At 40.7% G+C, this 25,429-nt stretch overlaps 5 protein-coding genes across 5 annotated transcripts; 2 read left to right on the forward strand and 3 right to left on the reverse strand.

Moving 5' to 3' along the window:
- Window positions 1-5,317: 5,317 nt before the first annotated feature.
- LOC108142846 (syntaxin-7) lies at window positions 5,318-7,989 on the reverse strand. Its single transcript, XM_017266915.2, has 6 exons — window positions 7,807-7,989; window positions 7,438-7,652; window positions 7,302-7,371; window positions 6,421-6,565; window positions 5,923-6,345; window positions 5,318-5,864 (listed from the first exon to the last, which is right to left on the reverse strand). The coding sequence occupies exons 2-6, from the start codon at window positions 7,592-7,594 to the stop codon at window positions 5,769-5,771; spliced, it is 891 nt and encodes a 296-aa protein (XP_017122404.1). The 5' UTR covers window positions 7,595-7,652; window positions 7,807-7,989; the 3' UTR covers window positions 5,318-5,768.
- Window positions 7,990-9,034: 1,045 nt separating this feature from the next.
- Window positions 9,035-12,175, forward strand: LOC108142223 (alkaline phosphatase). The gene is made up of 4 exons (XM_017265941.2): window positions 9,035-9,188; window positions 9,818-10,077; window positions 10,589-11,693; window positions 11,821-12,175. The coding sequence occupies exons 1-4, from the start codon at window positions 9,113-9,115 to the stop codon at window positions 11,949-11,951; spliced, it is 1,572 nt and encodes a 523-aa protein (XP_017121430.1). The 5' UTR covers window positions 9,035-9,112; the 3' UTR covers window positions 11,952-12,175.
- Window positions 12,176-14,952: 2,777 nt separating this feature from the next.
- Window positions 14,953-16,336, reverse strand: LOC108142224. The gene is made up of 2 exons (XM_017265942.2): window positions 16,105-16,336; window positions 14,953-15,962 (listed from the first exon to the last, which is right to left on the reverse strand). The coding sequence occupies exons 1-2, from the start codon at window positions 16,271-16,273 to the stop codon at window positions 15,058-15,060; spliced, it is 1,074 nt and encodes a 357-aa protein (XP_017121431.1). The 5' UTR covers window positions 16,274-16,336; the 3' UTR covers window positions 14,953-15,057.
- Window positions 16,337-16,906: 570 nt separating this feature from the next.
- Window positions 16,907-19,796, forward strand: LOC108142677. Its single transcript, XM_017266682.2, has 3 exons — window positions 16,907-17,753; window positions 17,813-18,478; window positions 18,536-19,796. The coding sequence occupies exons 1-3, from the start codon at window positions 17,010-17,012 to the stop codon at window positions 19,370-19,372; spliced, it is 2,247 nt and encodes a 748-aa protein (XP_017122171.1). The 5' UTR covers window positions 16,907-17,009; the 3' UTR covers window positions 19,373-19,796.
- Window positions 19,797-20,422: 626 nt separating this feature from the next.
- On the reverse strand, window positions 20,423-25,141 carry LOC108142678 (adult enhancer factor 1). The gene is given in 3 exon segments (XM_017266683.2): window positions 20,423-22,322; window positions 22,386-23,405; window positions 24,867-25,141. Coding segments are annotated over 2 exon segments (1,401 nt in total). The 5' UTR covers window positions 23,185-23,405; window positions 24,867-25,141; the 3' UTR covers window positions 20,423-21,720.
- Between the last annotated feature and the right edge of the window lie 288 nt (window positions 25,142-25,429).

Below are 25,429 nucleotides of genomic sequence, written 5' to 3' on the forward strand. Positions count from 1 at the left end.
GACCAAAATCAAATTTTTAAAATTATATTTTATTTAATTTATAATTTAAAAATTTAACAACCAAATTGTTGTTAGCCACAAAGTCATGTAATTTTAGTTACTTATAGTTTTATTTTACGTAAAGGACTTTATGAAAATATATAATTTGTAGACCTTTTTTTAATATTATTAAAATTAAATTAACAAATACTGACTAGCAGCATTTTGTTGATTACTTTGCCTTGCAAGTTCTTGCAATTGTCAAGCCATTTATCAATGGAAGTTCATAAATTATACTAATCAAATTGGAACATGCCCGGCTAAAAGTCACCCATCCATATTATTGATGAAGCTCAACTAACCGCAAGTCGAATCCCTAAATCATTTGCTCTAATGCCACTCAAATTAGTCTTCCATTTGAAGACTGTCCCGCCCACTTCCATGGCAGCCCCCCTCTTGGAATATGAATCATTCCGCCTAATGAATGTGTCTGTCACTTGCTGTCAACACGTTGCTAAGGCAAAGGCCCCCCGATCCACCGACATAGCGATCCACCAAACCACCGATCCACCGACACCGATCCCATATAGTCCCCCTCATAAGTCGCGGCCCTTACTCCCAAATATGAAATGGAGCAGCCAGAAGGAGGCCTCCAAATCGGCGCTGGGCTATATTTAATACAGAGTGACATTAATGTCAGGCACAATTAGTCGGGGTGGAAAACGCCAGCGGAAAAGCGAAAAGGAAGAAAAACAAGACATTTTTGGAAAGAGAAACAATCAAAAAACGATAAACGAGGCAACCAGATATAATTTGACAGCCATCAGGGTCCCGAGAACTGAGCTATATGCTGGCGATAAGGCTGATCATCCGATGATGATCACTTTGTTATTGCAGCTTTCGATCCATTCGATTTGATTCATTTTATTTTTTTTTTTTTGGGTTTTTTTTTGTTTCTGTGATTTTTTGGTACGTGTGTGAACCCAATGAACTACGAAATTCGCCCTGGCCGTGGCCTTTTGTCTGGCTTTTGTTGCCAATTCGTAAACAAACAATTACACAACAAAGCATCGGCAAATGGCCCATGGCCCATGGGTCCACAAAAAATAGATACTCCATCCACTTCGCATTAGACACCTTCGCAAAGAATGGATCGCACACAATGGGATGGCAAAACTCGAGCACGGTGGCATCCACATTGCCCTGGCCCTACATCTATATACATATATATCTGATATATCCCATCCATCCAGCCGTGCCCTCAATTGTCCGACCGACTTTAATCCCGGCCTGCGGCTTCAGACATCTCAATACTCCGTTACAGTTGCGATTCCGATTTTATGGATGCGCTCGAATTGATCGCCGATCCCTTTGTAGTCGTAATCCCCCGCCCGGAGGACGGCAACCCCAGCATCCCAGCATCCCTGCCAATTTATAAAAAACAGCCTCAGCGCCCCTGGCTCGGAAAATTGTTCTTTTCGCTATCTTATTGCTGTGTTGACGCTTTTTTCACACAGTTCTCGACGGGCGCGTGGTATATGTGTATAAGGCGAATCAGATAAAAGATATAGATATAGTGTTTATATTGAGCGAAGAGCAGACTAGCTAGCATTTTACAGTGGTTTTTGTGCGTTGTCTCTAATGTTATATTATAATCATTAAACTTAAAATGGATTTTACTGGTTCAACTAAGCCTTGCTTTATAGTTTATTCTAAGCTTTTTCGTAAGGCCACTTAAGTTTTGTACATTTTCTTATACAAAAAAATGTTGAGTTTCATAAAAATCTCTGAAATATCAAATATTGAAGATAAAAGGCAACTTTTTCGTGGACAAAGTCTTTGTTCTAATTAAAAAGGTTTTAGACATCATGAAACAGGTAATGTGTTTTACATAAATAAACTTAAACCTCTTATTTTTATAATTAGATTTAAAACAAAATGAAAAAATAGACATATTTTTTTTTAAGCACTCTTATCCTTATCTTGCAACGTAATAGCTTCCAATATCTACCATATTCATATTTTAGCTTACCTTGATCAAAATAAACACGCCCTGCTGCTAAAAAGTACTTAATAACCTTAGTGAATGTACCATAAAATCAAGTGCTTATCTTTGTTGTACACCTAGTCCGTCAAGACTACAATAATTGTATTATGAACCAATAAAAGTGTTTGATATTTGGAGAGCCCGGGATTCGTATATGCCATAAACTGTATTGCCACAGTGCCTTCGGTGGGGCACTTGCCACTGAGCGGCAGCAGCAGGCTCCACTGTGCTGCCACAGTGGCAACCACATAAACGGGCACCGGCGGCGTCTGCCGTTGGGGGCGGCCAAGATCAAAGACCGGCGATCGGTGCCTGCAAAACGGTTAAATCTTTTGAAATGTGCGCACTTTTTGACACCCAATTTGTTTAGAAGTGTGCGCACCAGCTGAAGAAAAAGGGGGGGTTAAGAGGGGAACTTAGGGGGTTAAGAGGGGCTATAAAGGGGAGGCCTTCTCAAGCAGTTCATAAAATATCAGCTACACAGAGAAAACAGTTTGCAACCTGCTTTTTATTTTTTCAAATTAATTGGATCCTGGGATTCGCACATTAAAAAATTGTTGTTATCATATATGAAATTTCTTAATCTTCTGAGAAAAGTTAAAAAATAAGTTTATATATGGCAATAAATCATCTTTTAGAAGAAATTGAAATACAAAATAAATTAAAATCAAACATTAATTTAAAAAATTATGAAAATAACCATTTAAAATGCATTAATCATACATTTTAATGAAATGATTTTTAAAATTAAGTTAATATGGATATTTTTTGTTCAAATGAACATTATTTTAAGAGCAGTTTCTCTCACTGTAGAAAGGGGAAATGGGGTGAAGGAGAGCAGCCGAGTGAAAGAGAGAGGCAGCATCACATCAGTGGCAACTTATTCTGCGAATTTCATTAATAAAACTGTCGAAAGTGTTGGCCATCAAGTGCCTTACCCCCTTTCCACCCCCTCAACAGGTAAAAACGGAACAATCAAAAGAAACTTTTGATTTGGCATTTTTGTTTTTAATAAAAATTCAAAAGATTTACACCTTCTCTAGGCAAGTAATTCCACTTAAAGTTCTGTAAAGCAAAAGAAATGGGGGGAAAGGCGTGCGCGTGGGCACTACGTCTTCATTCATAAAAACGCTTAATTAAGAACTTTTCCAAATAAAAAGGCAAGACTCGGGCAAATGGGATAATAATAAGTTTATTGATTTGGGAAATGCCACAAACCGGATGTTTATCCACTACCCACAACTTCAAGATCAGCGCTATAGAAGGGAACTGATCGTAAGCAACGTGTGAAATGTGTAGAGATTATTAGGGTTTAGAAGCCGGAAGATAACCGCTTGCCATTTCGCAGTTTTCCCCCCCGCTTTTCACAATTTTCCCAGGACCAAGAGAATTCGAAAATCCTGGCTAGCAAGTTGGTAAGTCAATCGTCAATCCACCGCTTACCAAGTTACGGAATTTCCCCTGACCATCATTCTGGGCCAAAGTCAAAACATGCGGTTTGTGTTTGCGCATTAAGTTGGGAAAATCATCCAGACGGAGGCTGGATTTATTTGGGCAAAATGACTTTGCAAATGAGATTCGTCTGCATTCGTCTGACCACCGAAGATGTCAATATTGTCATGGGCCGGGGATGGCATTCAGGCCTATGCAAACAGCAGCCTTTTGGCCAAGACTACCTGCTGCGACCGGATCGCCTTGTAGGTGTGCATAGTTTCTGTTAATTTCCAACACCTCCGCCACTCGACTCGAGTTTCCCGAGCGCACAACGTGACCCACGGCCCAGGGGCTGGATTTGGACTCGGATTTGGACTCGGATTTGTCCACTGGGCCGGGGCCAACCTGCCAAGTGCCGCATGTAGCCATAATCGATGTGATTAGGCCGTGCCGTGTGCTTCGATCGGGGCCTAACCCCTAACTTGGCCCCCATGGACGAGTAATCAATAATTCCCAACCGGCTGGCCAGGCAGCTCGGTGACGTATTTGGACAGCCACTGACAGCCAAGCAGGCCCAAAAGAAACAACCAGCAAATGGCTGAGAATTTCCCAAGGTTGATCCCCAAATACTCTGCATACTCGAATTATTTAATTGCCTCAATATTGAAATTAAAAGAATCATATTATGAAAGTCTTAATAAGTTTGTAAAACAATTGAAAAAAAAAGACCCGCCTTTTAAAGTCACTTAAAAAATGAATAAAATGATCAATAAACTTGAGTTCTAAAATGTTTTCCAGAATATAAGACTCTGGCCCTAAACCCAACTTATTACAATACAAAACTTTCGATTGAAAATTGTTTAAAAAAACATAATCCTTGAAGAAAAACATATAAGTAATTTTAAAAATTATTGATGTTTTGAAGCAAGAGATCGTAAGTTAGTTTTATTTATGACATTTGTTTTTAAAAGACTTCTGTGATATTATTTTTTTTAGCAGCTATCAAATTGCATAAAAACCAGTCAAATTGGAAAACAAAATAAACAAAAATACCAGTAGGCCTTTGAATTTGTATAGGTCTTAAATTCAATTATGAACGGTCCATGCTTAATACTATAAATACCTATATCATTTGTAAATAATACGATCCACAATTCAATTTAGCTTCAATGAATGACTCAATATACCCTGAATATGCCAGGGCAAAGAACCGAATCGTCTTGGGCCAGAAATAACTGGATGACTCGGCGGGAAATGATTGTTGGCCAGCCCCGGGGCGAGTTAGAGAAGGAAATGAGCTGCACTTAAATGCATGCGAGAAAACCACTCGATGCCAACAAGTGGATAAGAAGCCACCACCACACCACCAGCACACAAATGGTGCCCAAACGAACTATCAATGTCAGTGAATTGGCAAAAAAAAAATTAAACTCAATTTGTATGCAGGCCAGCGGAGTTGGAATCTGAAATCTGGAAGATGGAAGTTGGAAGATGGAGTCCGGCCACGAGGAAACCCTTTAGCTGGGGCTGACACACCTCAACGATGCGGCAGTGAAGTGGGTCCACCGCATCCAGGTCTGCCGGGGCATTAATGTGCGAGAGGTGAACACCCAGCCGGAGTGGTATTGGGATCGCTATGGGAGGCGGGGGTCCAGCTCCTAAGCCGTTAAAGCATGCGTAACAATGCCCAACACGAAATCTTAATGATCGCCAAGCCAAGGAGGAGTCGATGACCAGGCACAATTTCGAAGGCCCAAAAGAGCTGGCGAGTTCCATTCCATTCATTGATTCATTCAGGTCGGGCCCTAAATGAAGTGCTCCAAGTGTTTTCAACGCACGCAGGATCGCTGCCAGATATCGGTTTTCATGTTTATTATTTCATTTTTCGTACATGTGTGTATGCCATTGTATATGCTTTCCTCTACCTCTTAACTCTAAATACAATACAAAGCGTTGGCGAATGAGTTTCGGAACATAATTAGAGTTTTGCGGCCAACAGTTGTTAATCAATAATCAATATACAGGGTGCGTAATAATAAAAGTGGTACATGTAAAATATAAGATAGTTTTAAAGCGAATATAACATATGCACGTGCTGGTGAATACTCCTCGATACACTCTCTTTGCCAACAAGTTTCTCGATTTCTAGCCAATATTGGAAGTTGGTTTAAGGATTAAAGCCACAAATGCTCCTAAAGGTCCAAAGTGGGGAATTACGGGGGGTTAGGGGCCTGCATGCGGCAACTCTTGTCTTTTCACAACAATTTACTAGTTTGGTATTGAATGATTCGGATTGGCCAGATGGCCACTAGTTCTTGAACTGAAAAACAAGTATCAAGATGATGGTTAACAGCACGGCGCTTAGGATGCCCACAAGGATCAGCTTCTTCTTGCGCACTTTGTTCTGGAAAATTTGTTTTGCTATTTAAAGGACTTCTTTGTGAGATTATCAGTGGACTCACCCTGTAAGAGCTCGCCTTGCGCAGATTCTCCGTGCCCTGTGAGACGAAAATGCTTGTCTGCTCCACCTGCGACTCGATGGAATCGACCGTCAGTCCCTGCTCGTAGACCAGGGCGCCCAGCTTCTTGTAGATCTCGTTCACGCCCACAATATTGCTCTCCAGCTCTCGGATGACCTGTTCCTGCTCCTCGAGCGCCTGCAGGTCCGCCTGCTCCTGAATCTGAGTTTGCTGCTGCTGTTGCTGCTGGTTTGATTTGCGATTGAAGAAGTTGTCCTCGAAGAAGGAGTTGTTATCCTGCTGGCTGGCGCTGCTGTTGGAGCTGCCGGTGCGCGAGGAACCGGGAGGACGGGCAATGTTGTAGCTATCACCCCGCGCCTGCCGCAGCGCCGTCTTCTCTATGTCCGCCGTCTTGCGCTGGACAGCCTAAAAATACCAATCGATAAGCATTGGGGCGTGACTCACAAAGCCATTTGTTTATCTGCGAGAACAAAAACAAACCTGGAAGGCGGTCAGTGCCGCCGTGAACTCATCGACCAGTCTATCCCGCTGGATCTTCAGGTGGCGCTCCTTGCACTTGTCCACCTCGTTGATTTGATTGTTTGTGTCGGTCACCAGCTGGTTGGTGTAGGTCATTATCTGGTGGCTGTTTGGAAAAGGGATTGTTATGTTAAGCATATTCTATAAATACATTTGATGGGTGAATCATACAGGGCTGTTCGGGTTTATACTTTTAAGGTCAATGATTAAATTTGATTTACAACTATGTTATTTTCTGTGCTGATTTCTAAACAAATAGACACGAATCAAACCTAGATTAATTCTTTAGACTTGACTTTTTTAGGTTATTCTGCATTCAATCATTTGTAGCTTTTAAAATTATGGCCAAATTAAGACAAATTTTAGAAGATTTATTTAAAGTTTCTTAGAAGTTTTAAACTAGCTGACCTATATAACTATAATTACTTAGCAATATTTTATCGGTTGCTAATAAATGTTTAGCAGACGAACTTTTATGACTCAAACAAGTTTTTCAAAATTGCTTTTACAAGAGCTTAGGAAATGACAAATAATTATAGGAGTAACATATTCCATTTTGCAGTGATTTGCAGTGACTTCAATTTAAGAATGATCCAGATAATAGTTAATAAATGTTTAATTAATTGAATTCAAGAAAAGGGTTGCTCAAAATTGACCTAATTTTAAAACTCTCAAAAGGAATATCCAAAAACACTACTTGATACTTTTTTAACAATAGATTAAATTAAAGGGAACAAATTCAAAAACTGAAAATGTATAACCGTTTTCTTTGGCATATGGTAAAATTACAATTTGTAATGGAAATATTGCTAGTTTCGAACGCTAGACGAATAATATCTTACAGTTGCTTCTTAAGCTCCGGGGAATCCTGGGGCGTGTTCAGTTGATTGACCATGCGCTGCATGGTGGACACTGCGAAAACATGGATAGGCAGATTAGTCATAGGCGAAAGTTTTGCAGTCAAAGACAGACACTCACCATTTTGCTGTACCTTCTGGATGCTAGTGGCTATGATCTGGGCCAATCTTTGGAAATCTATTTCACCGAGGCCACCTCCTCCTCCTCCTGCGCCACCGCCACCGCCTCCTCCTCCGCCCCCGCCATTCAGGCCATTCTCCATATGCTGCAAGTCCATGCTTTCGTAGGCAGACACTTTGGTGACCTTTCGCGTTCTCGGTGGCACTGAGTTATTCCTGGAAAAGAAGGCAATTCAATTAGCTGGCCCACTTATATCACATTCACTTTTTATGCGTCTCAGTCAGGTTCTATTCTATTGGTTTGTTTGTTTGTTTGTCGAGATGTTCGTCTTGTGATTGTGATACTCTTTGTTTGCTGCCCACCACCCACCTTTGTGGTTGCCCTTGCTGCCCGTTTGTTGACCTCCGATGATTGCCTTGACCTTAGCACATCTCTTTTATACTTGTACGCTTTGCGCTCGCTGCTATTTGTTGATTTAAATTCGTTGGACGCTTGCAAAACTGCAATTTTAGTTAGTTTTTTATAACAATTGGAACGGAACTGCCAACTGGTGGAATTCAGCTTTAACTCTAGCACCTAAAACTGCCATAACGCAATCATGGGTTTCGGTGATTTTTTAACACTTATTACTTGTGTTTCGCAACACTGAAAATTATATCGATATAAAGCGCGTGATTTAAAAAAACTTATATTCTATAAACAGTTTACAATGCAATAAAATGTTATTATATAATAAATTATTAAAAAAAAACCTACAAGTTTTAATGTTTTTGGGAAAGCTCAAGATTGTTTCAAGCTATAAAAGCTATTTCAAGAAATTTTGGATAAGACTTTTTTTTTTTGTTAGTTTTGTTTTATTTTTGTTTGAACTTTGAGAAAAAAAAACTCATTCTAGTTGATATAAGCCCAGATTCTTAAGGTACCCAAAATGAATAAATTGGTTTCAGTTTTCCCAAGTTACCAATAACATTTATTTAATTTTGTATAGGATTTTTATTAAACCGGCTTTGCAAAATAATTAATTATAAAAGATAATTTTTCGTCAAAGTGTCAAATAACGCATTAAAGAACTTCGTCTTCAAATTGTACTAACAGTATTCCTTACTAACAAACCAGTCTATTTCAAAATTGAAGCCTGGTAGACAATTAAACCTGTTTATAAAAACAAAAGCATCTTACTTTCGCCATCACCTGGTGTATATTTCAATTAAAACCTATATAAATCGGTAAAAAACAATATGTGAAAGATCATCAGTGCCCGGTGCTTGAAGCTCATCAGGGGTTAAGGAACTTTTAAATATTTGAATAAATTAGGTGCATCCACTAATTACAACATCTTTTACCGGGCTAAAAGATTTTACGAATATGTGAGCAAACCTGATTTATAAAAACGATCTCGCTTATGCACCTAATTTAAATAAGGGCATTAGTGCAGGCCTTTTTAATTCGTGTCCCAGCTGAAAAGTTAATTTAGAAGCTTTCTAAGGCAGGGGCGGGGTATTTAAATTTATTGTCTCGCCGCTTTGATAATACATCTCGTAGTTATGGGCCCTGTTTTTCGGCGCTCGTATAAATAAGCCTTCAGTTCCCCAAAAGCGGCTTAGTCGATCCGTAGAGCTCGTGACGCTTCCCTCGCTCCGATCGGTCGAAAGTTAGTTCATCAAAATTCCGTACTATGCGTGCACTCCGGTTCTGGCTGGCTTTGGCCCTCCAACTCACGGCGTGTAGCAGCCAGTATAAATATGGGCCAGGTGCGTGACGCCAAGATCGAGATCAAGATCGGGCCCGAAAAAAAAAGAGTGAGAGTGCGGCCGAAAGTAAACACAAAACATATGCAGAATTGATTAATCAAGTGCTAAACGGAATACAAAAAGGCGTCAGCGAAATACATTTTATTAAATATTTGACACCCCACCAACAGAGATGTCAAGCACCAAGTTCGAAAACGGGATAAACACCCTAAATAAAAAAAAAATTGAGTCCTTTTAATTGCTTAACTATACCGCCAATAAATACTATATCACAAAAGTTTAATTGAATAACGAATCTATTTCGATTTTTTTGGCTTAAACTTCACTTTAAGTTACTTTCTATTGAAAGTAATTTCCCTTTAAAATAATTTATTCGAAAGTGAAGTTCAAAACAATGGCTATTGTAATTAGTTTTTTTTGGAAATCAACAGATGTGCACGGAATTGATGGGCTCTTAAGGTTGTACTTGAAATCATTTACATATCAGCCAAAAAGAATAATACAATTAATTGTTATACTGACATATCAATTTAAGATGAATATTTTAGCTGATTGGTTAGCAAATCCTCACATTAATTTCTTTGTGGTTTGCCAAATTTCGTGATTGGTTAATTGAAATCGAATTTTAGAGAATTCATGGAACCTGCACTCCACCTCTGAGCTGAAGAACAAGGAGTTTTGGTTCCACGATGCCCAACGCGTCCTCTACGAGAAGCTGTCCACACCGCCCAATCAGTACAAGGCCAAGAACGTGATCTTCTTCCTGGGTGATGGAATGTCCGTGCCCACTGTGACCGCCGGAAGGATCTACGATGGACAGCTGCGCGGGGTGGTGGGCGAACGGAATCAACTGGAATTCGAGAAGTTCAACTATGTGGGTCTCTCAAAGGTGGGTAAATTGATAAAACAAACCGTTTGAATAGCACAGCTCAACAGCAAGTATAAAACCACCCTCTCGTAAATTATCAATTATAATTATATTTATTTGCTCAAACGATAATTAAATTTATACAAAAACCAGTAATAACTCAATTCAAATTTTCTTCTGGTATTAATTTTAAGTAATTGTTCAAACAACGGTTTTATATTCAGGTTTGAATCGTTTATCTGTGGTTTTGATTGCATTGTCAACTTACGTAACCACTAATACTCGAAATGAAAAGGTGCATTATAATATTCTTGAAGATGTACTAGAAATCATTTTTTTTTTTTTTTTCAATTAAAAAGTTAAATTGAATCTTGTCATTCAACAATTTTTTTATATTGCTATACAATCATATGAATATTTAACATGAAATATCTTCTAACGGCTAACACAAAATTTATTGCTTAATAATTTTGGAAATCTGTGCAAGAATGTGCTAAAACTATTAGTAAATGTTTAACTTCTTTAATTTCAGACCTATTGCGTCAACAAGCAGGTGGCAGACTCAGCCTGCACCTCCTCGGCCTATTTGTCCGGGATCAAGGCCAACTACCTTACCATCGGAGTGACCGCCGATGTGGAGTTGAACGACTGCAAGGCCTCCCGGTTGCCACAGAATCGACTGTCCTCCATCGCAGCGTGGGCACTTAGGGGCAGGAAATCCGCTGGATTGGTGACCACGACGCGGGTGACTCACGCCAGTCCGGCGGGAGTTTATGCCCATACCTCCAACCGCGACTTCGAGAGCGACTACGATGTCACCAAACTGGGCCAGAGTCCGGGCAATTGTCCGGATATTGCCCGGCAACTGATAGACGGAGAGGTGGGCAAGCGGTTACGGGTGGTGATGGGTGGTGGGACCAAAAAGTTCCTGCCCAACACAGTCACCGATGCGTACGGAAATCAAGGTCAGCGGTTGGATGGAAGGGACCTCATCGAAGAGTGGCAACAGACCAAACCCGGAAACGCCAGGGTGGTGTTCAACCGCACGGATCTCCTGAACACCGATGCCCAGAGCACTGACTTTCTGCTCGGTCTCTTCAACGCCTCCCATCTGGCTTACCACCTGGACGACAGTGTGGACACTCCCACTCTGCCCGAGATGACGGAGGCAGCTATTAATGTGCTCGCCCGGGATCCCAATGGCTATTTCCTGTTCGTCGAAGGCGGTCGGATCGATCATGCCCACCACGAGACCAAGGCGAAGAAGGCTCTGGATGAAACCGTCCAGTTTTCGGAGGCTGTACGAAAGGCACGACAGCTCACGAATCCCTGGGACACTCTGATCGTGGTGAGTGCGGATCACGGCCACACGGTCACGATCAGCGGATACCCGGATGTGAATAACAGCATCGTGGGCCTCAACTCGGAGCTGAGCAATGTGGACCAGCTGCCCTACACGGCCATCTCGTATGCCAATGGCCCCAACTACGAGAGATTCTACACGTCAACGGATGGACAAGTGGAGCGCGTGGATCTGCGGACCCTGGACTTCTCAAATCGGGATGCCATCTATCCGCACGGAGTGCCCATGGCGGAGGAAACCCATGGCGGTGGCGATGTGGCCGTCTATGCTCATGGTGAGTAACTTGAGGAATTAGCAAAACCAATAAAATAATTAATTGTAATTAAAGATAAGCTTTTCAAAATACTACAATATTACAATATTTTTAAATGTCTAACACTTATGTAACATATATTTTTTAGGTCCGTGGTCACACCTCTTCACTGGAGTTTACGAGCAAAGCACTTTGCCGCACCTAATGGGCTTCGCGTCATGTCTGGGCCCTGGAATTACATATTGCGATCTGCAGCCCAAGGCGGTGTACAATCCATAATAAATTATTCTAAAATAAACAAAATAAATTATAATAAAAATTAAAATATATTAAAAATTAAAAAAAAAAAAATAGATTTAATTAAATAAGTATTGATGAAAGCTTCCAGAGATCAAACCTTGATTTTCCGGAGCAGATGGACTACCTGATTCACAAAAATGACTCTCAACGTTTTTTGTATGGCAGCATTATTTTCTAAAGTGTAAATAAAGTTTTTCACCTGATTTGCCATTTTTATTTTTTATCTAAAGTTCTGCTTTACTAATTTCAGTCATCGATAGCTATTTTACTAAATATAAACCATTCTTTAACATTCCCATACATTGTATAAGGTTTCCTAATAATGAATAAATTGCTAAAACTGAAGTTCAGACAACATAAATTAATTCTCATAAAATAAAAGCTTAAAAACCGAAAATAATTTTTTCACTTTATCTTGAAGATGGAACATTCAAAAATCTAACAAGCTTTTAACTTCAACAAAAATGTAACTTCTCTGCTTTTTAATATTTTTAAAAAATTCTTTTAAACATAGCAATGGTTTAAAATTTCAGAATTACGCTCTCTCAGCCATAGGAACGATGAATGATTGAGCTTAAAATTGTTATAGCTTCAATGATTTTAAGCATACACGCATATGTAAGTACAAGTATGTAAATCGAAATTAATATGTTTTAAAGAATAATCTTGGCGATAGCTGCAAGGGATCGGCTTGCCGATGCTTGCATCAGTTCTTGGATATACATATGTACTATTTTTATTACAAAATTTACAATATTTTAACCAACTAAATTTTATAATAAATTCTTGTCCAAACACAGCAAAACTAACGAGAAATACATAACTCATAAAACGTTTTCAATTCATTATAACAAATTGTTCCTTATGGCTTAAGAAATCGGATAGCAGATTGTGGGATTCCCCTTTTTGATTCTTAGTTAAATGGTTTCGGTGTCTTAGTTAATACTATACTATCTGTCAAATAAATCGCTCTGCTAGACCATAAATGTAAACCCCATAAAAATATAAAACCCTTTCCGGGAAAAAATGTAGTGGTAAATTACAGTAAGTACGAAAAAGTGGAATGATAATAAATAACAACAAGATAAACTTAAATGTGTATAAACCTTTCAATGTTCAATAGAGCGAAAACTATTTTTTTTGCACTTAATACAAACAAATTATTTCGTCAAAATTCTCAATCAATTTGTGGTTCCCCGAATTATAAAATGGAAAACATGCATACATGCATATGTACATACATACATACATAAAAAAACCAAACATGCATACATACATATGTACATACACACACATGTAGCTAGGTTAATGTATAACAGTTGATACATACATATGTAGCTAGGGTTCCGTTAATGTATGTATAACAGTTGATTGCTGCGTAGGCTCATTCTCTTTTAGAAAATTAAACAAACTCCTTTAGTGTGCGAATTTACACTCAATGAGATAAAAATGAACCTCGATCTTTTTAATGATGGGAATTCTTCTTATATTCAATGTATGCCCTTCCGGTTTCCCCCGAAAAAACGAAAACTTAGTTTCTAACACTTAATACAGACAGATTATTAACTATTAAAATTCACAGTCACCAAATTTTTGGGGGTACCGAGTACATACATATGTACATATGTGTTCTTTATCGTATAACTCTTTATGCTGCGTATGCTTGTTCCTTCTCAAAAAAGTAAACATACTCCTTGGGGGTACGAATCCAGAGAAAATAAACATACATACATAGATTCTTTTGTGTTCTTTTATTTACAAAAACTCAGCAAAAAATGCAAACCATAATGCTTTTGTTCTTGGATATATGTACTATTTTTATTACAAAATTTACAATATTCTAACCAACTAAATTTTATAATAAATTCTTGTCCAAACACAGCAAAACTAACGAGAAATAACTCATAAAACGTTTTCAATTCATTATAACAAATTGTTCCTTATGGCTTAAGAAATCGGATAGCAGATTGTGGGATTCCCCTTTTTGATTCTTAGTTAAATGGTTTCGGTGTCTTAGTTAATACTATACTATCTGTCAAATAAATCGCTCTGCTAGACCATAAATGTAAACCCCATAAAAATATAAAACCCTTTCCGGGAAAAAATGTAGTGGTAAATTACAGTAAGTACGAAAAAGTGGAATGATAATAAATAACAACAAGATAAACTTAAATGTGTATAAACCTTTCAATGTTCAATAGAGCGAAAACTATTTTTTTTGCACTTAATACAAACAAATTATTTCGTCAAAATTCTCAATCAATTTGTGGTTCCCCGAATTATAAAATGGAAAACATGCATACATGCATATGTACATACATACATAAAAAAACCAAACATGCACACATATGTACATACACACACATGTAGCTAGGTTAATGTATAACAGTTGATACATACATATGTAGCTAGGGTTCCGTTAATGTATGTATAACAGTTGATTGCTGCGTAGGCTCATTCTCTTTTAGAAAATTAAACAAACTCCTTTAGTGGGCGAATTTACACTCAATGAGATAAAAATGAACCTCGATCTTTTTAATGATGGGAATTCTTCTTATATTCAATGTATGCCCTTCCGGTTTCCCCCGAAAAAACGAAAACTTAGTTTCTAACACTTAATACGGACAGATTATTAACTATTAAAATTCTCAGTCACCAAATTTTTGGGGGTACCGAGTTATGAAAACGGAAAACATGCATATGTATGTACATACATACGTACATATGTGTTCTTTATCGTATAACTCTTTATGCTGCGTATGCTTGTTCCTTCTCAAAAAAGTAAACATACTCCTTGGGGGTACGAATCCAGAGAAAATAAACATACATATGTACATAGATGCTTTTGTGTTCTTTTATTTACAAAAACTCAGCAAAAAATGCAAACCATAATGCTTTTGTTTTATCAGTAGAGTAAGTTTTCTAAACAAAATCAGTGGGTATTAGAATTCGCAAGTGAAAATTAAAACAAATAAAATCATATTTTTTTATTGAGCATTCATATATATGAACCAATTTATTTGATTGTTACTGAATCAATACAAAAGGGTAATACAAATTTGAGTAGTACAATATGCAAACACAGTCAGTTTAAATCAAAAAGGTTAGATAGGTCATCCAAGCTGTTCTGAATGCGAGGATCGCGAAGTTTATCGAGCACTTTCTTCGAGTTGATGCGGCATATGCGAAGCTGGTCGTTTCTCATGCGATCAAAGACGTTTTTGTCGTCGGCCCAAAAGAAAGCCAGTTGTCCAGCATCGAGATAATTCACCAAGCAGTTCCACATCTTCAACAAAAGGGTGCCCTCATCCTCTTGCCAATTGATTTTGGGCAACTCTTGGAGGATAACGGTTTTTATCATGTAGCTGGTTAGATGCGGCAAACCAGCATTCGGCCTATCTGGATTCTGTTTGTCCCGAAGTCCCTTCATAAGGCGCAGGACGTTCTTTAAATTATCCTGACGCTTCATATATTCTCGCTCCCATTGCGGGGCGCAAACCAAAAAGGTGCGATTGTCATCGGATCCCCATTTCCTTTGCGGAACGGCGAGCCAGGAGTAATTGCCACGCTCCTTTTTAGAGACCTTCAGATCTGACAATGGCCAGGGCCACTGCGACTCAACGAACTCAAAGGCCGGCACTATATCGAATTCAATGATGCGATTTCCGCATTTGGCCTCAATAGAATGAGCGCAGCCTTGCCCATCCAATCTATACTTCACTCGGTAAACTCTATCAGAGCTGGAGCTGGTGACATCCAAATAATTATATGCCCCAAACACACGATTAAAGACTGTTCGCAACCAGCTCTGCAGTTTGTCACGAGAAATATATCCGCAATAGGATACGAATTGCTCGTATCCATTGGCTGCTCGGAGATAAACAAACCCCTTTTCATTGGCAACCGGGGTGATTTGGAACGGGAACTTGAGCTTCAAGTGCAGGTCGAATTCATCAGGAGTGCCCAGCTTCACGCGATCCAAGTAACTTCCTGTTAACAAGCAAACCAAAAAAAAAAAATAATAAATTAGTCACAATTTTTTTAAACAAATAATATTTTGTTACTTCTGGTCAAAACATTAAAAATACATATATATATGTACAATATATATTACTAAAAAAAGGAAACATACCACCCAAGCTTAGACCGTCGAAGGCTTTTATAAAAGTTGAATCAGCATTTTTCAGTTTTTCAATCACTTGGTTTTGAATACATAGTGCATCATTGGTATACTCGCGACGATCTTCTTCGGAAATCAGCAAGCGGTTTAAGATTGTCTTTAAATTAGCAGAAAAACTCATGATTACTTTTTCTTGTTCAAGTTAAACTTTGCACGACAAGCTTTAGCAAACGAATGGCAATTGTAGAAGTTCCCCTTTTTAACAACACCTCGGTCTTTTGGTTAACAGCAGAACAACAGATGCATTTTCGATAACAGCCGCTCTGTTTAAGTTTAAATCCAGAGTTGCCAGTACTCAAGAAATTATACATTTAAAAATAACTACACATTTATTATTTTAACATTGCAATACCTTTATCCCTAGTATTGATGTTGTAAACGTATGTCTTACATTTAAAGCTCTAAACAAAAATCGATCTCTTGAATTTTGTCTTTGGTCAAACTTGTGACTTGGGCCACCTTTTAAAGTTTTTACGGTATGCTTTTTAAGGATAATGATACAATATGTAATTGACCATGCATCGGCGGGTGCCTGTGTGAATGTGTGCAGACGCTATATAGCGCTATTATAGAGGTTCTGCCAACTAGCACGGATTCTCATTAGAAAGTGCAGAATTTTGACCTATTTATATAATTTATTTCTTAAACTGAAAATAATTGTTTTCAAGGTGTCATTTATCTACGTGTTCACACCGGCTACATGCCAGAAGTAGAGATGGCCGCACACCATTAAGGATTATTCAGGCGGTTCACGTACGGTCACACTAAAATCAGCGCCGGCAAATGAAGACAGACTGCGTATTTTATTAAATAGTATTTGACCGAATTTGCTATTGATTTAAGTGTTAAAACCTTAAATGTCTACTACAAACGACGAAAGTTCCCCGCTCAAGGGGAAAACTAGTTCCGAAACAAAAGATTTGGTCGTTCAACAAGTATCCACGGACACTGATATGGAACTCGAACACCCGGGCTCAAATGAGGAAAACAATGCTCGACAGGAATTCACACGAAATACGGATAGCGTAGACACAATATTAAATACAAGTTCTCGACAGGACTTCACTCGAAATACTGACAGCGTAGACACAATATTAAATACAAGTTTAGATATGGTAGAGACCGTGATAGATGACAATGATAGCGCAGATACTGTTCCCTTTATTCCGCCGCCAGACTCGGATGTGGAAATGGTCTCTGCGAAGTCGGAAGTCATATCAGAGTCAGAGCCGGAGAAGGTTGCCGTAAGAAAGGAGCGCCGCAAGAAGACCAAGGAGCGACCTGCTCCGCCGGAAGCTCCTCCTCAGAAACTCAACTGGAAGTGGAACCTGCGCATTCTGATCTCCAATCTGTACATGAAGAGCGAGGACCGCCTGCCGGGAGCCTGTGTCCCCAAGTGTCTTCATAATACCAGTCAGTGTACGGACAAGCATCGCTGCTCCATGCTCCCGGATGCTCCCAACTTCACGGCCGTGCAGGCCTTACGAACCACGCTGCATGGCCAGCACTACGATACTTTTCTTGACATCCTGGAGATGATGGTGCTGCAGTGCGTCTACCCCGGTGAAGGCGTCTTTGATAGACTTATAGACATGGCCATGGTAAGGATGACTTCCTCATGTCTTGTTTACGTTTGTAATCGAATTCTGTATTCTTGCAGATCCTGATTGCCAAGGAGATGAGCGTCAAGGAGCTGGGCGACACCTACAACAAGCTGATACGCACCTTTTTTCTGCTGGTCGACGCCTTTCCTCCCTGCTGGACCGCCTTGCGTCCATACTACTTAAACTTCCTGGGCGTGAAGAATCCCGCCTCGCGTGAAACGCGTTCCAATGATTCTCCCCAGAAGCTGCAGTTCTATCTGGATCTCCTAGAGGAGAACCTTCCCCAGTGCAGCGATGATGATATACGTGAAAACACCAAGTTTTACGAGAAGTTTGTGTTTAACTTTTCAGAAGAGGAGGATGCCAATATGTCGCAGGAAACTGTCTTTTTGCGGCATGTTCAGGAGTACGACTGGCTGAGTGGCAAGCTCTGTCTGGACGACTTCAAGAGAATGTCACCCGCAGTCCGTCTGGCACGGCTTTGTGATGTCCTAAACATGCTGACCTGGGTGCTGGAAATGGAGTTCCTCTCCTGGCTGGATCACAACAGGCTGCGTCAATCGGAGTCTGAGTTGTTCCAAGAGGACTCAAAGCCATTTGCCTCTATTGTATTCGGAATGTCAGTTAGCACGCGACTCACGGACATTGTTAAACAAGTCATGAAGCTTTTCGGACAGGCAGCAGCCAAATCCATGTACCCAGAACGCCAGAGAATTCTCCAGGTGAGTTTTGACATCATCTCTTATTAAGACACACATTTAAATTGCTCTTTCCACCAGCGCCTTATATCACTGATTGTAGAGGTTAGCAACACGGCAGAGCTAAAGTACGTGGACAATGCAGTGATCTATCCGAATCTCGGCCCCCAAACCCGTGTCCTCATCGACGACTTCTTTAAGATCTTCAAATCGCAGAATCCCAGGCACATCAGCACCTACATAAAAACCATTCCGCAGTTGGATCAGCCGTATCTGCGCTTCGAATTTACGGACCACTTCCTCCAGTTGTTTTACTTGTCCAAAAAGCTTCCTTTTGGACCGGAGAAGGTGGTCGAAGAGTTTACGACCCGTCAGTGGGTTAATTACAAACCAAAGATGGAGATCGAAGGGAACGACGATGAGCAGTTGTCCCGCGAGGATTACTTGGCATTGCTACTCAGCGCATTGAAGGACTATGACAAGTGGCTGAATCTGGGTGGCTTTTGGAAGTATCTGAAAAGCAAGGAGCACATTCAGCCGTTGCAGACCAGGACCAGTAGTCCGCTGGCCACACCAGTGGGCGTGATATCCGGCGACACCGGTAAGGTGTTCATGCTAGACGAGATGGAGGAGGAGGTGCACACCTGGAAGAAGCGTATGAACACCAAAGTGATAATTGCCCGACCCAAGGTGAATCTCCCGGTGGCCAGGATCAATGTGGCCAAGATGTGCTTGCGATACGGCGAGGATGTGCGACAGATGCGCTTCCTGCGACGACTGCTGCAAAAAACAGTCCAGGAAGAGGTCGACGTTTCGGAATGGTTGACCTATCTGAACGAGTTCCTGGGCGACGACGAGCCCATGTCGCAACCGGACTCGGCATCTGCCACCGAATCGGATGAGCCCTCAGATACCTAACTCTGTTACACTAGATCCTAAGCTCAAGTATGTTTTTTAGGCCTATAATACCGAAAGTTCAATTAATTTTTAGTTATTTTAAGCTGATTGAAAACGCTTAGCGATTTTTTTGTATTATGCTAACACATACCGAAAAGAGTCAAATAAGAATGCATTTGATTCATTGCCATTTGTCATAGTTTTCGTTTCTGTATTTCTCCATTGCAAATATATATTTATGCTGTAACTAAATACACAATTACGTACACATTTACATATAAATACAGCTACTGCGCATGTACATACATACATTAATAAATATATATGTGTATAATTATACAATATTATCGCGATTTGTTTTTAAGCCTTTTGCTTGTTTGTTTTTTTTGCAGTTCCTCATCCATCTGCCACCTCGTTTTGCCTAACGTTTTCTTGTCTTTGTTCATTGTATGTCTAAATTCTTTGCAGTTTTACATTTTACACACTCAACTATCATTAAATTAGACTCTTAAATGCTAATCTCACTACATCACTTATATGTAAAGTATATGCATACGCGTGGGTTTAGGGAAGCAGGGTGCAGAGCTCAGATTTGAAAATTGGGCAGAAATAAATATTAGGCCTGCATTTCACTTTATGCTTGCCGGGATCTTTGATCCTATAAGATTTCCGCATTCAAGATGTTAACACATATGGCCCAAAGCGGATTCAAGCGTTGCTCAGATCATTACTCTGCTGGGTTGGGGTTTCGCGTTTTTTTCGTTTCTGCTGTCTTGCTTTCAATTTGTTAACACTACACATTTATCAACATTTATTTATTATTTACTCCATAAAGGCTAGGTTTCGTTTAATGTACCTCCGCTTCCCGGCTTGCAATTGATTCGTATACATTAAGGGATTTTCGTTTTTGTTGCGCTTTGAAATCTATAGGAACTAGACGCATGACGCATGAGTCTTTTGAGTGCGACACATGCTGCAGTTTTTGAAGATATTTAAAGGCGGTCGGGGGGGATTGGAAACAAATGGCAGTCGGGCTGTGAGTAAACCAAGGGTAACATAAAAAGTCGTAGGTTGTATTTTTAGAAAATATTATTTTCTCTTTTAAAAAGGTTTTGTTTTACAATTTAGGTAAACACTCTCCTTAACGCCACTGCTTTCGCTTTTTATACATACAAATTGGAGTTGGGCTTTGTACAGAACTTGTTGCTTTCCTATCGCATAATCGTAATTAATTATGAATTAATTAGCGTTAGTTTGTGTTTACTTCATTAACTAATATTTAGGCGAAGGCTAGCGTAACAGCTTTTGTGTTTCCAAATTATGCCAATGCAAAAATTAAAACTACTAAGACTAATCAAATTAAAATTAACAAAACGCTGCATTTAAAACTATGGCTCTCTAGGGACTACAAAATTATATAGTTTCGACCACTTAACACTAATAAAATTATTTTTGTTTGCCGTTTTCGGTTTATGGTATTGTTTATGGATTTTCTGATAAGTTTACAAAATTAAATAATTAAGCTAGGAATTTTTAAAACAAATTTAATTTGTGTTAACCCAGACCAAAACGCGCCCTCACAAGATGGCGAAAAAAAAACGTCGGCAACTTTGACTAAGTCAACTGTGTACAACAATTTTTCTTAAACGTTAAATGCTAAATTAAACAATTTGTAAGTGAGTTGGATCAACAAATTTAAAATTTGAAAAGGGTTCGCACTTTGTGAAGCATTTTAGTTCTTTTTCTTACACGCAATGACTTTTTGCTTATTACGGGTTTAGATTTATTTTTCTATTAGCAATTTAGTTTCTTTTTAGTTTCTCCTAGTTATGGCTAGGATTATTTAAGTGTTTAGAGAGTGATTTTATCTATTTCCGGGGCTGAGAGGGTGTGAATGTGAGATGGGGTGCGCTGTAATATAGACAACTCTCTGCTAAGGTCTTTCTTCTGGTTTCTAGTTTAGTTTACCTTTACTATTAGTTTTAGTATTTCTGTTTCTGTTTTTGTTTCTGGTTTCGGTATTTTTTACGGTTTGTGTTTTTCTCTGGGAGCTCTGAGTGCTGGTGTTGGCGCCTTTCGGTTAGCTACTTTTGAAGCGTTTGCTATACATTCATCTTGGTAAGTTCTTAGTCACACATTTAAACCTTAACAACAACAACAATGTTCGCTACAATTAAACAACTAACAACAACGTAAGCGTACACACCAAACATGGCTCACTTCTGTCTCGATCGCTGCTCCTCCGACTGAACCTGTTCCTGACTCTCTACTACAACCGTTTCCGGCTCCGGCTCCGACTCCTGTTCCTGTTCATCATCCTCATCCACATTCTCCTCCTTGAGCATGTACTCGAGGAGCAGCTCATCGACTCATCCCTCGCGTTGCGTGGCCGCCGCCGCTGACGTCGTGGCTGTGGCACCATTCGATGGCGATTCCAACTTAATCACGCCCAGCTGTTGCAGTTCCTCGCGCGTGTGCTGGATGCGACCTACCACCACGCCGCCCATGGTCACGAAACTTCCGTCCGCCGTCACAGCGCCCAGCTGCATGGCGCTGGAGAGATCGCCCAGAGCCGCAACATTGAAGTGGTGATGCGGCGAGCCGTCCTGGAGTTGCTGTTGCTGATGCTGGGCCACTGTCGTGGCGGAGGGCAGCGTGGTAATGGTGACTCCTCGCTGGTCGATGTGCTGCGGCTGCTGCTGCTGCTGCTGCTGTTGGGACGGAGGGGGAGGCTGCTGGTGGTGCTGATGCTGCTGCTGCTGGTGGTGCTGCTGATGCTGGTGTGACTGCTGCTGGTGCTGATGGTGGTGTGCCGCCAACGCCATGCGTCCTAGTCACCCCTCCTCCTCCTCCGTTTTGATCTTCACAGGAACGTAGACCTTGTCCATGACGTGGATCTTTATGTGGTTGTTGAGCGTGCTGGACTGCCGGAACTGCTTCTTGCAGATGACGCACTCGAAAGGCTTTTCACCTGCAATAGAACATGGGAATTAGCTTTGGGTGGTTCTTGGGCACTTCCAACTGCTTCACTTACCCGTGTGGATCTTCACATGGTTCGCCAGAGTGCTTAGCTGACGGAAATGCTTGGGACAGTAGTTGCAGTTATAGGGCTTCTCGCCCGTATGGATCTTCAGATGATTCGTCAGCGTTGACGATTGACGGAAGGTCTTATCACAAACGTTGCATTTGTAGGGCTTCTCGCCAGTATGGATCTTCACGTGGTTGGTCAGTGTGCTCAGCTGCCGGAAGCGACGATCGCAGACGGTGCAATGGAAGGGTTTCTCTTGCTCTCGGACTGCTCCTCCTCCTCCGCCTCCGGGGGCGTTGCCCTCGCCGGGGTGCTCGCCATGTCCGTTGGCCAGGTAATGATCACTGGGGATCGTTGTCGGACTGTGCGTGGTCAGGTGCGTTAGGTGTGGCGGCGGCGGAGGCGGTACCGCCGGCTGCTGTTGCTCTGCCGCTGCCGCCTGGGCTGCTGCAGCCTGGGCAGCTGCCATGGCCGCTGCTTGGGCGGCACTGTGCGCCTCCGCCGAGATCCCGCTCAGGTGCATCTGGAAGGGCAAGGGTAGTTCCGTTGGCGGCGGCGGAACCGACGGAGGTCCGCTCGATTGCTGTTGCTGCTGGTGATGCTGCTGTTGTTGCTGCTGCTGTTGTTGTTGTTGTTGTTGTTGGACCGCTGCCATGTGAGCAGGATGCGTGGCCTGGGTGACCGTCTCATTGTTATTGTTGTTTGCTATGGTGGTTTGGGGCTGGGCGGCCACTATGACGATGTCGCAGTTGCTGCTCATCGGCGTGGCAGCAGGATGGGCATGGGGCAGGCTCTTGATATGCATCTTGAACCGCTGGCTGGGATAGGGACTTGGACTTGGATTCGGTTACAGACTGGGAGCTGAAGTTGCTGGAATCTGGGAGGGCAGACTCTGGTACCTCGGTGACTTGAACAGAAAGCTGGCTAATAAACTAAGATCAATGCTTCAAAAATGCCACGACATGCTCATCTTGGTCGCTTCTCTGTTGCTGTTGTTGTTGTTGCTGTTGTTGCCGTTGCTAGTGCCTGGGTTGGAGAATGGAGATTGGGATTAGTCGAAGCGGCGGTATGGCTTTTTGGTATGCAAAAATATGTGAGGAATTCCCAAACGTACGAAATACCTAACTGCGAAATTATAAATCTAAATTATTCAATAGCTGACACAAATCGCTAGCTGGGCTCCCAGTTACTTCCCCCCTCCCACCCCCTCTACTCCTCACTTCTAGCTCTTTTTGGGCGCTATAAAGAATATGCAGCATCACCAGGAGGATTCCATCTAAACGCGTATCTTCGTTTATAAGAGTTTTACTCGCCTATTAAAAAAACTTTCCCAATTATATTTTGTTATGTACGAGGGTGAAGATTGAAGAATGTGCGGATCACACTGCTACTATAGTTGCCATGGGGTCGTAAAAGGTCAAGTTTTTATAACTTAATCAAATAATAACAAATTGGAGAAATATACCCCATAGTTGTCAAAGGATCAATTAGACCAAGATCGCAAGAATTTAAGATACATATTGTGAGAAACCTTTAAGTTATCTTTAAATCGATCAACTATATCCTCTAGATTTCATTTAAAATTCGTTTTCCATATTTGTTTTTAAAGAAACATAATATATTTAAGATACGATCATATATACGATCATATATCGTTAAAAAAGATTTAAAAAGAACTGTTTGATATTAATCAAAGTCGGACCACTTTTTCTACACATTGAATAGACTACTTAGTTTTCCCTCTATCTTTAAGGGTATATAAACTTCGGGTTGATAGCCAAAGGGCATAAATTATAAAACATACGATTATGCATTTTAAAACAAAATAAATACGCGCGAGTTGCCTGCATGCATGTAACTTTATTTTTCGATCGCTGGTTTTTACGTCCGCCGGACAGGTTACCTGGCCCGCCCCCCGCTCACCATCCCCCCTTACACACACAGACACAACCGTACGCTGAGACCAACACACACATGGAGCACTCAGGTATCTCTCTTTTTTTGTATTGAACTGACAGCGTGTTACTTTCTCGCAAATTACATGTGTTTTCCCAACAACTGAACCTGGTATTCACAATTTGACCAATTGGATAACCAGCCAAAAGCAAACAGTGATCAGCAGGATTTCAAATTGACCTTTTTTGGGCGGGCTTTTCGGGGGAGATTTTCCCTTTTTCAAAAGCAGTTTTTCCACTAACACGTTGCCTTCGGATCACCCCTCTCGCTCCCCCTTCACCAGAAACTCGCAACCACTTTCAGTCGCACACACACACACTGGACACTAGCACACACACACACATACACAACCGTACTGTGTAAAAGCTCTTTTGAGGTTAGGAGACTTTTAATTTTGGAGCTCTCCGCTCGAAATGTCCAATGTTTTTCACACGCCTATAAACCCTCCGATTACCAGGTGATTTCAATACCCATTTGGGTTTTCCAAGGCACACGCTCGCACTCTTTTCGGGCGCCCACACATTGACCTACCTTTCCATTTTGTGGCTGTGCTGTGTGGGGCCTTTCAGGTTTAGATTTCCCCCCGTTTTACATCATTTTCCGCACTTGGTTCGGTTTTTGGGGGATATAGGCCGTCGGCAGGGAGTACGCGCTTTGCTATCGCCTATCGAAAACGGGGCCTCACAGCATTATCTGTGGCTGGGTCTTCATTTATAAAAAGCGTATAAACGTTAGAAAAATAGTACAAATATTTCTTTTCTTTTTTTTACTGTTTCGCGTACAAAATAGACGCGAATGAACTAGTGCAAATTGGGGATGGGCGATATTTTTGGGGGACCTGTTACTGGTCACGAGTGTGGCGAAGTCACGATCGACGGTCGTTACTTGTTAAGAAAATTATTTTAATTTATTTTTAAATGTTTAATAAATTAAGATAAAAAATATGCAAGCAGCTCGCAACTCTTAAATAATAGTTTTTTAAATTAATAGTTCGTGGTAGTATTCCATATGAAGGTTTAAAATAAATTTTGCAATCTTAGTTTCAAAGTATTTATTGATCAAAAAACGTATTATTTAACTTGCTCTACATTGTT

This window comes from Drosophila elegans, unplaced genomic scaffold (assembly GCF_018152505.1).
Source record: "Drosophila elegans isolate 14027-0461.03 unplaced genomic scaffold, ASM1815250v1 contig_208, whole genome shotgun sequence".
Classification (NCBI taxonomy): Eukaryota; Metazoa; Arthropoda; class Insecta; order Diptera; family Drosophilidae; genus Drosophila; species Drosophila elegans.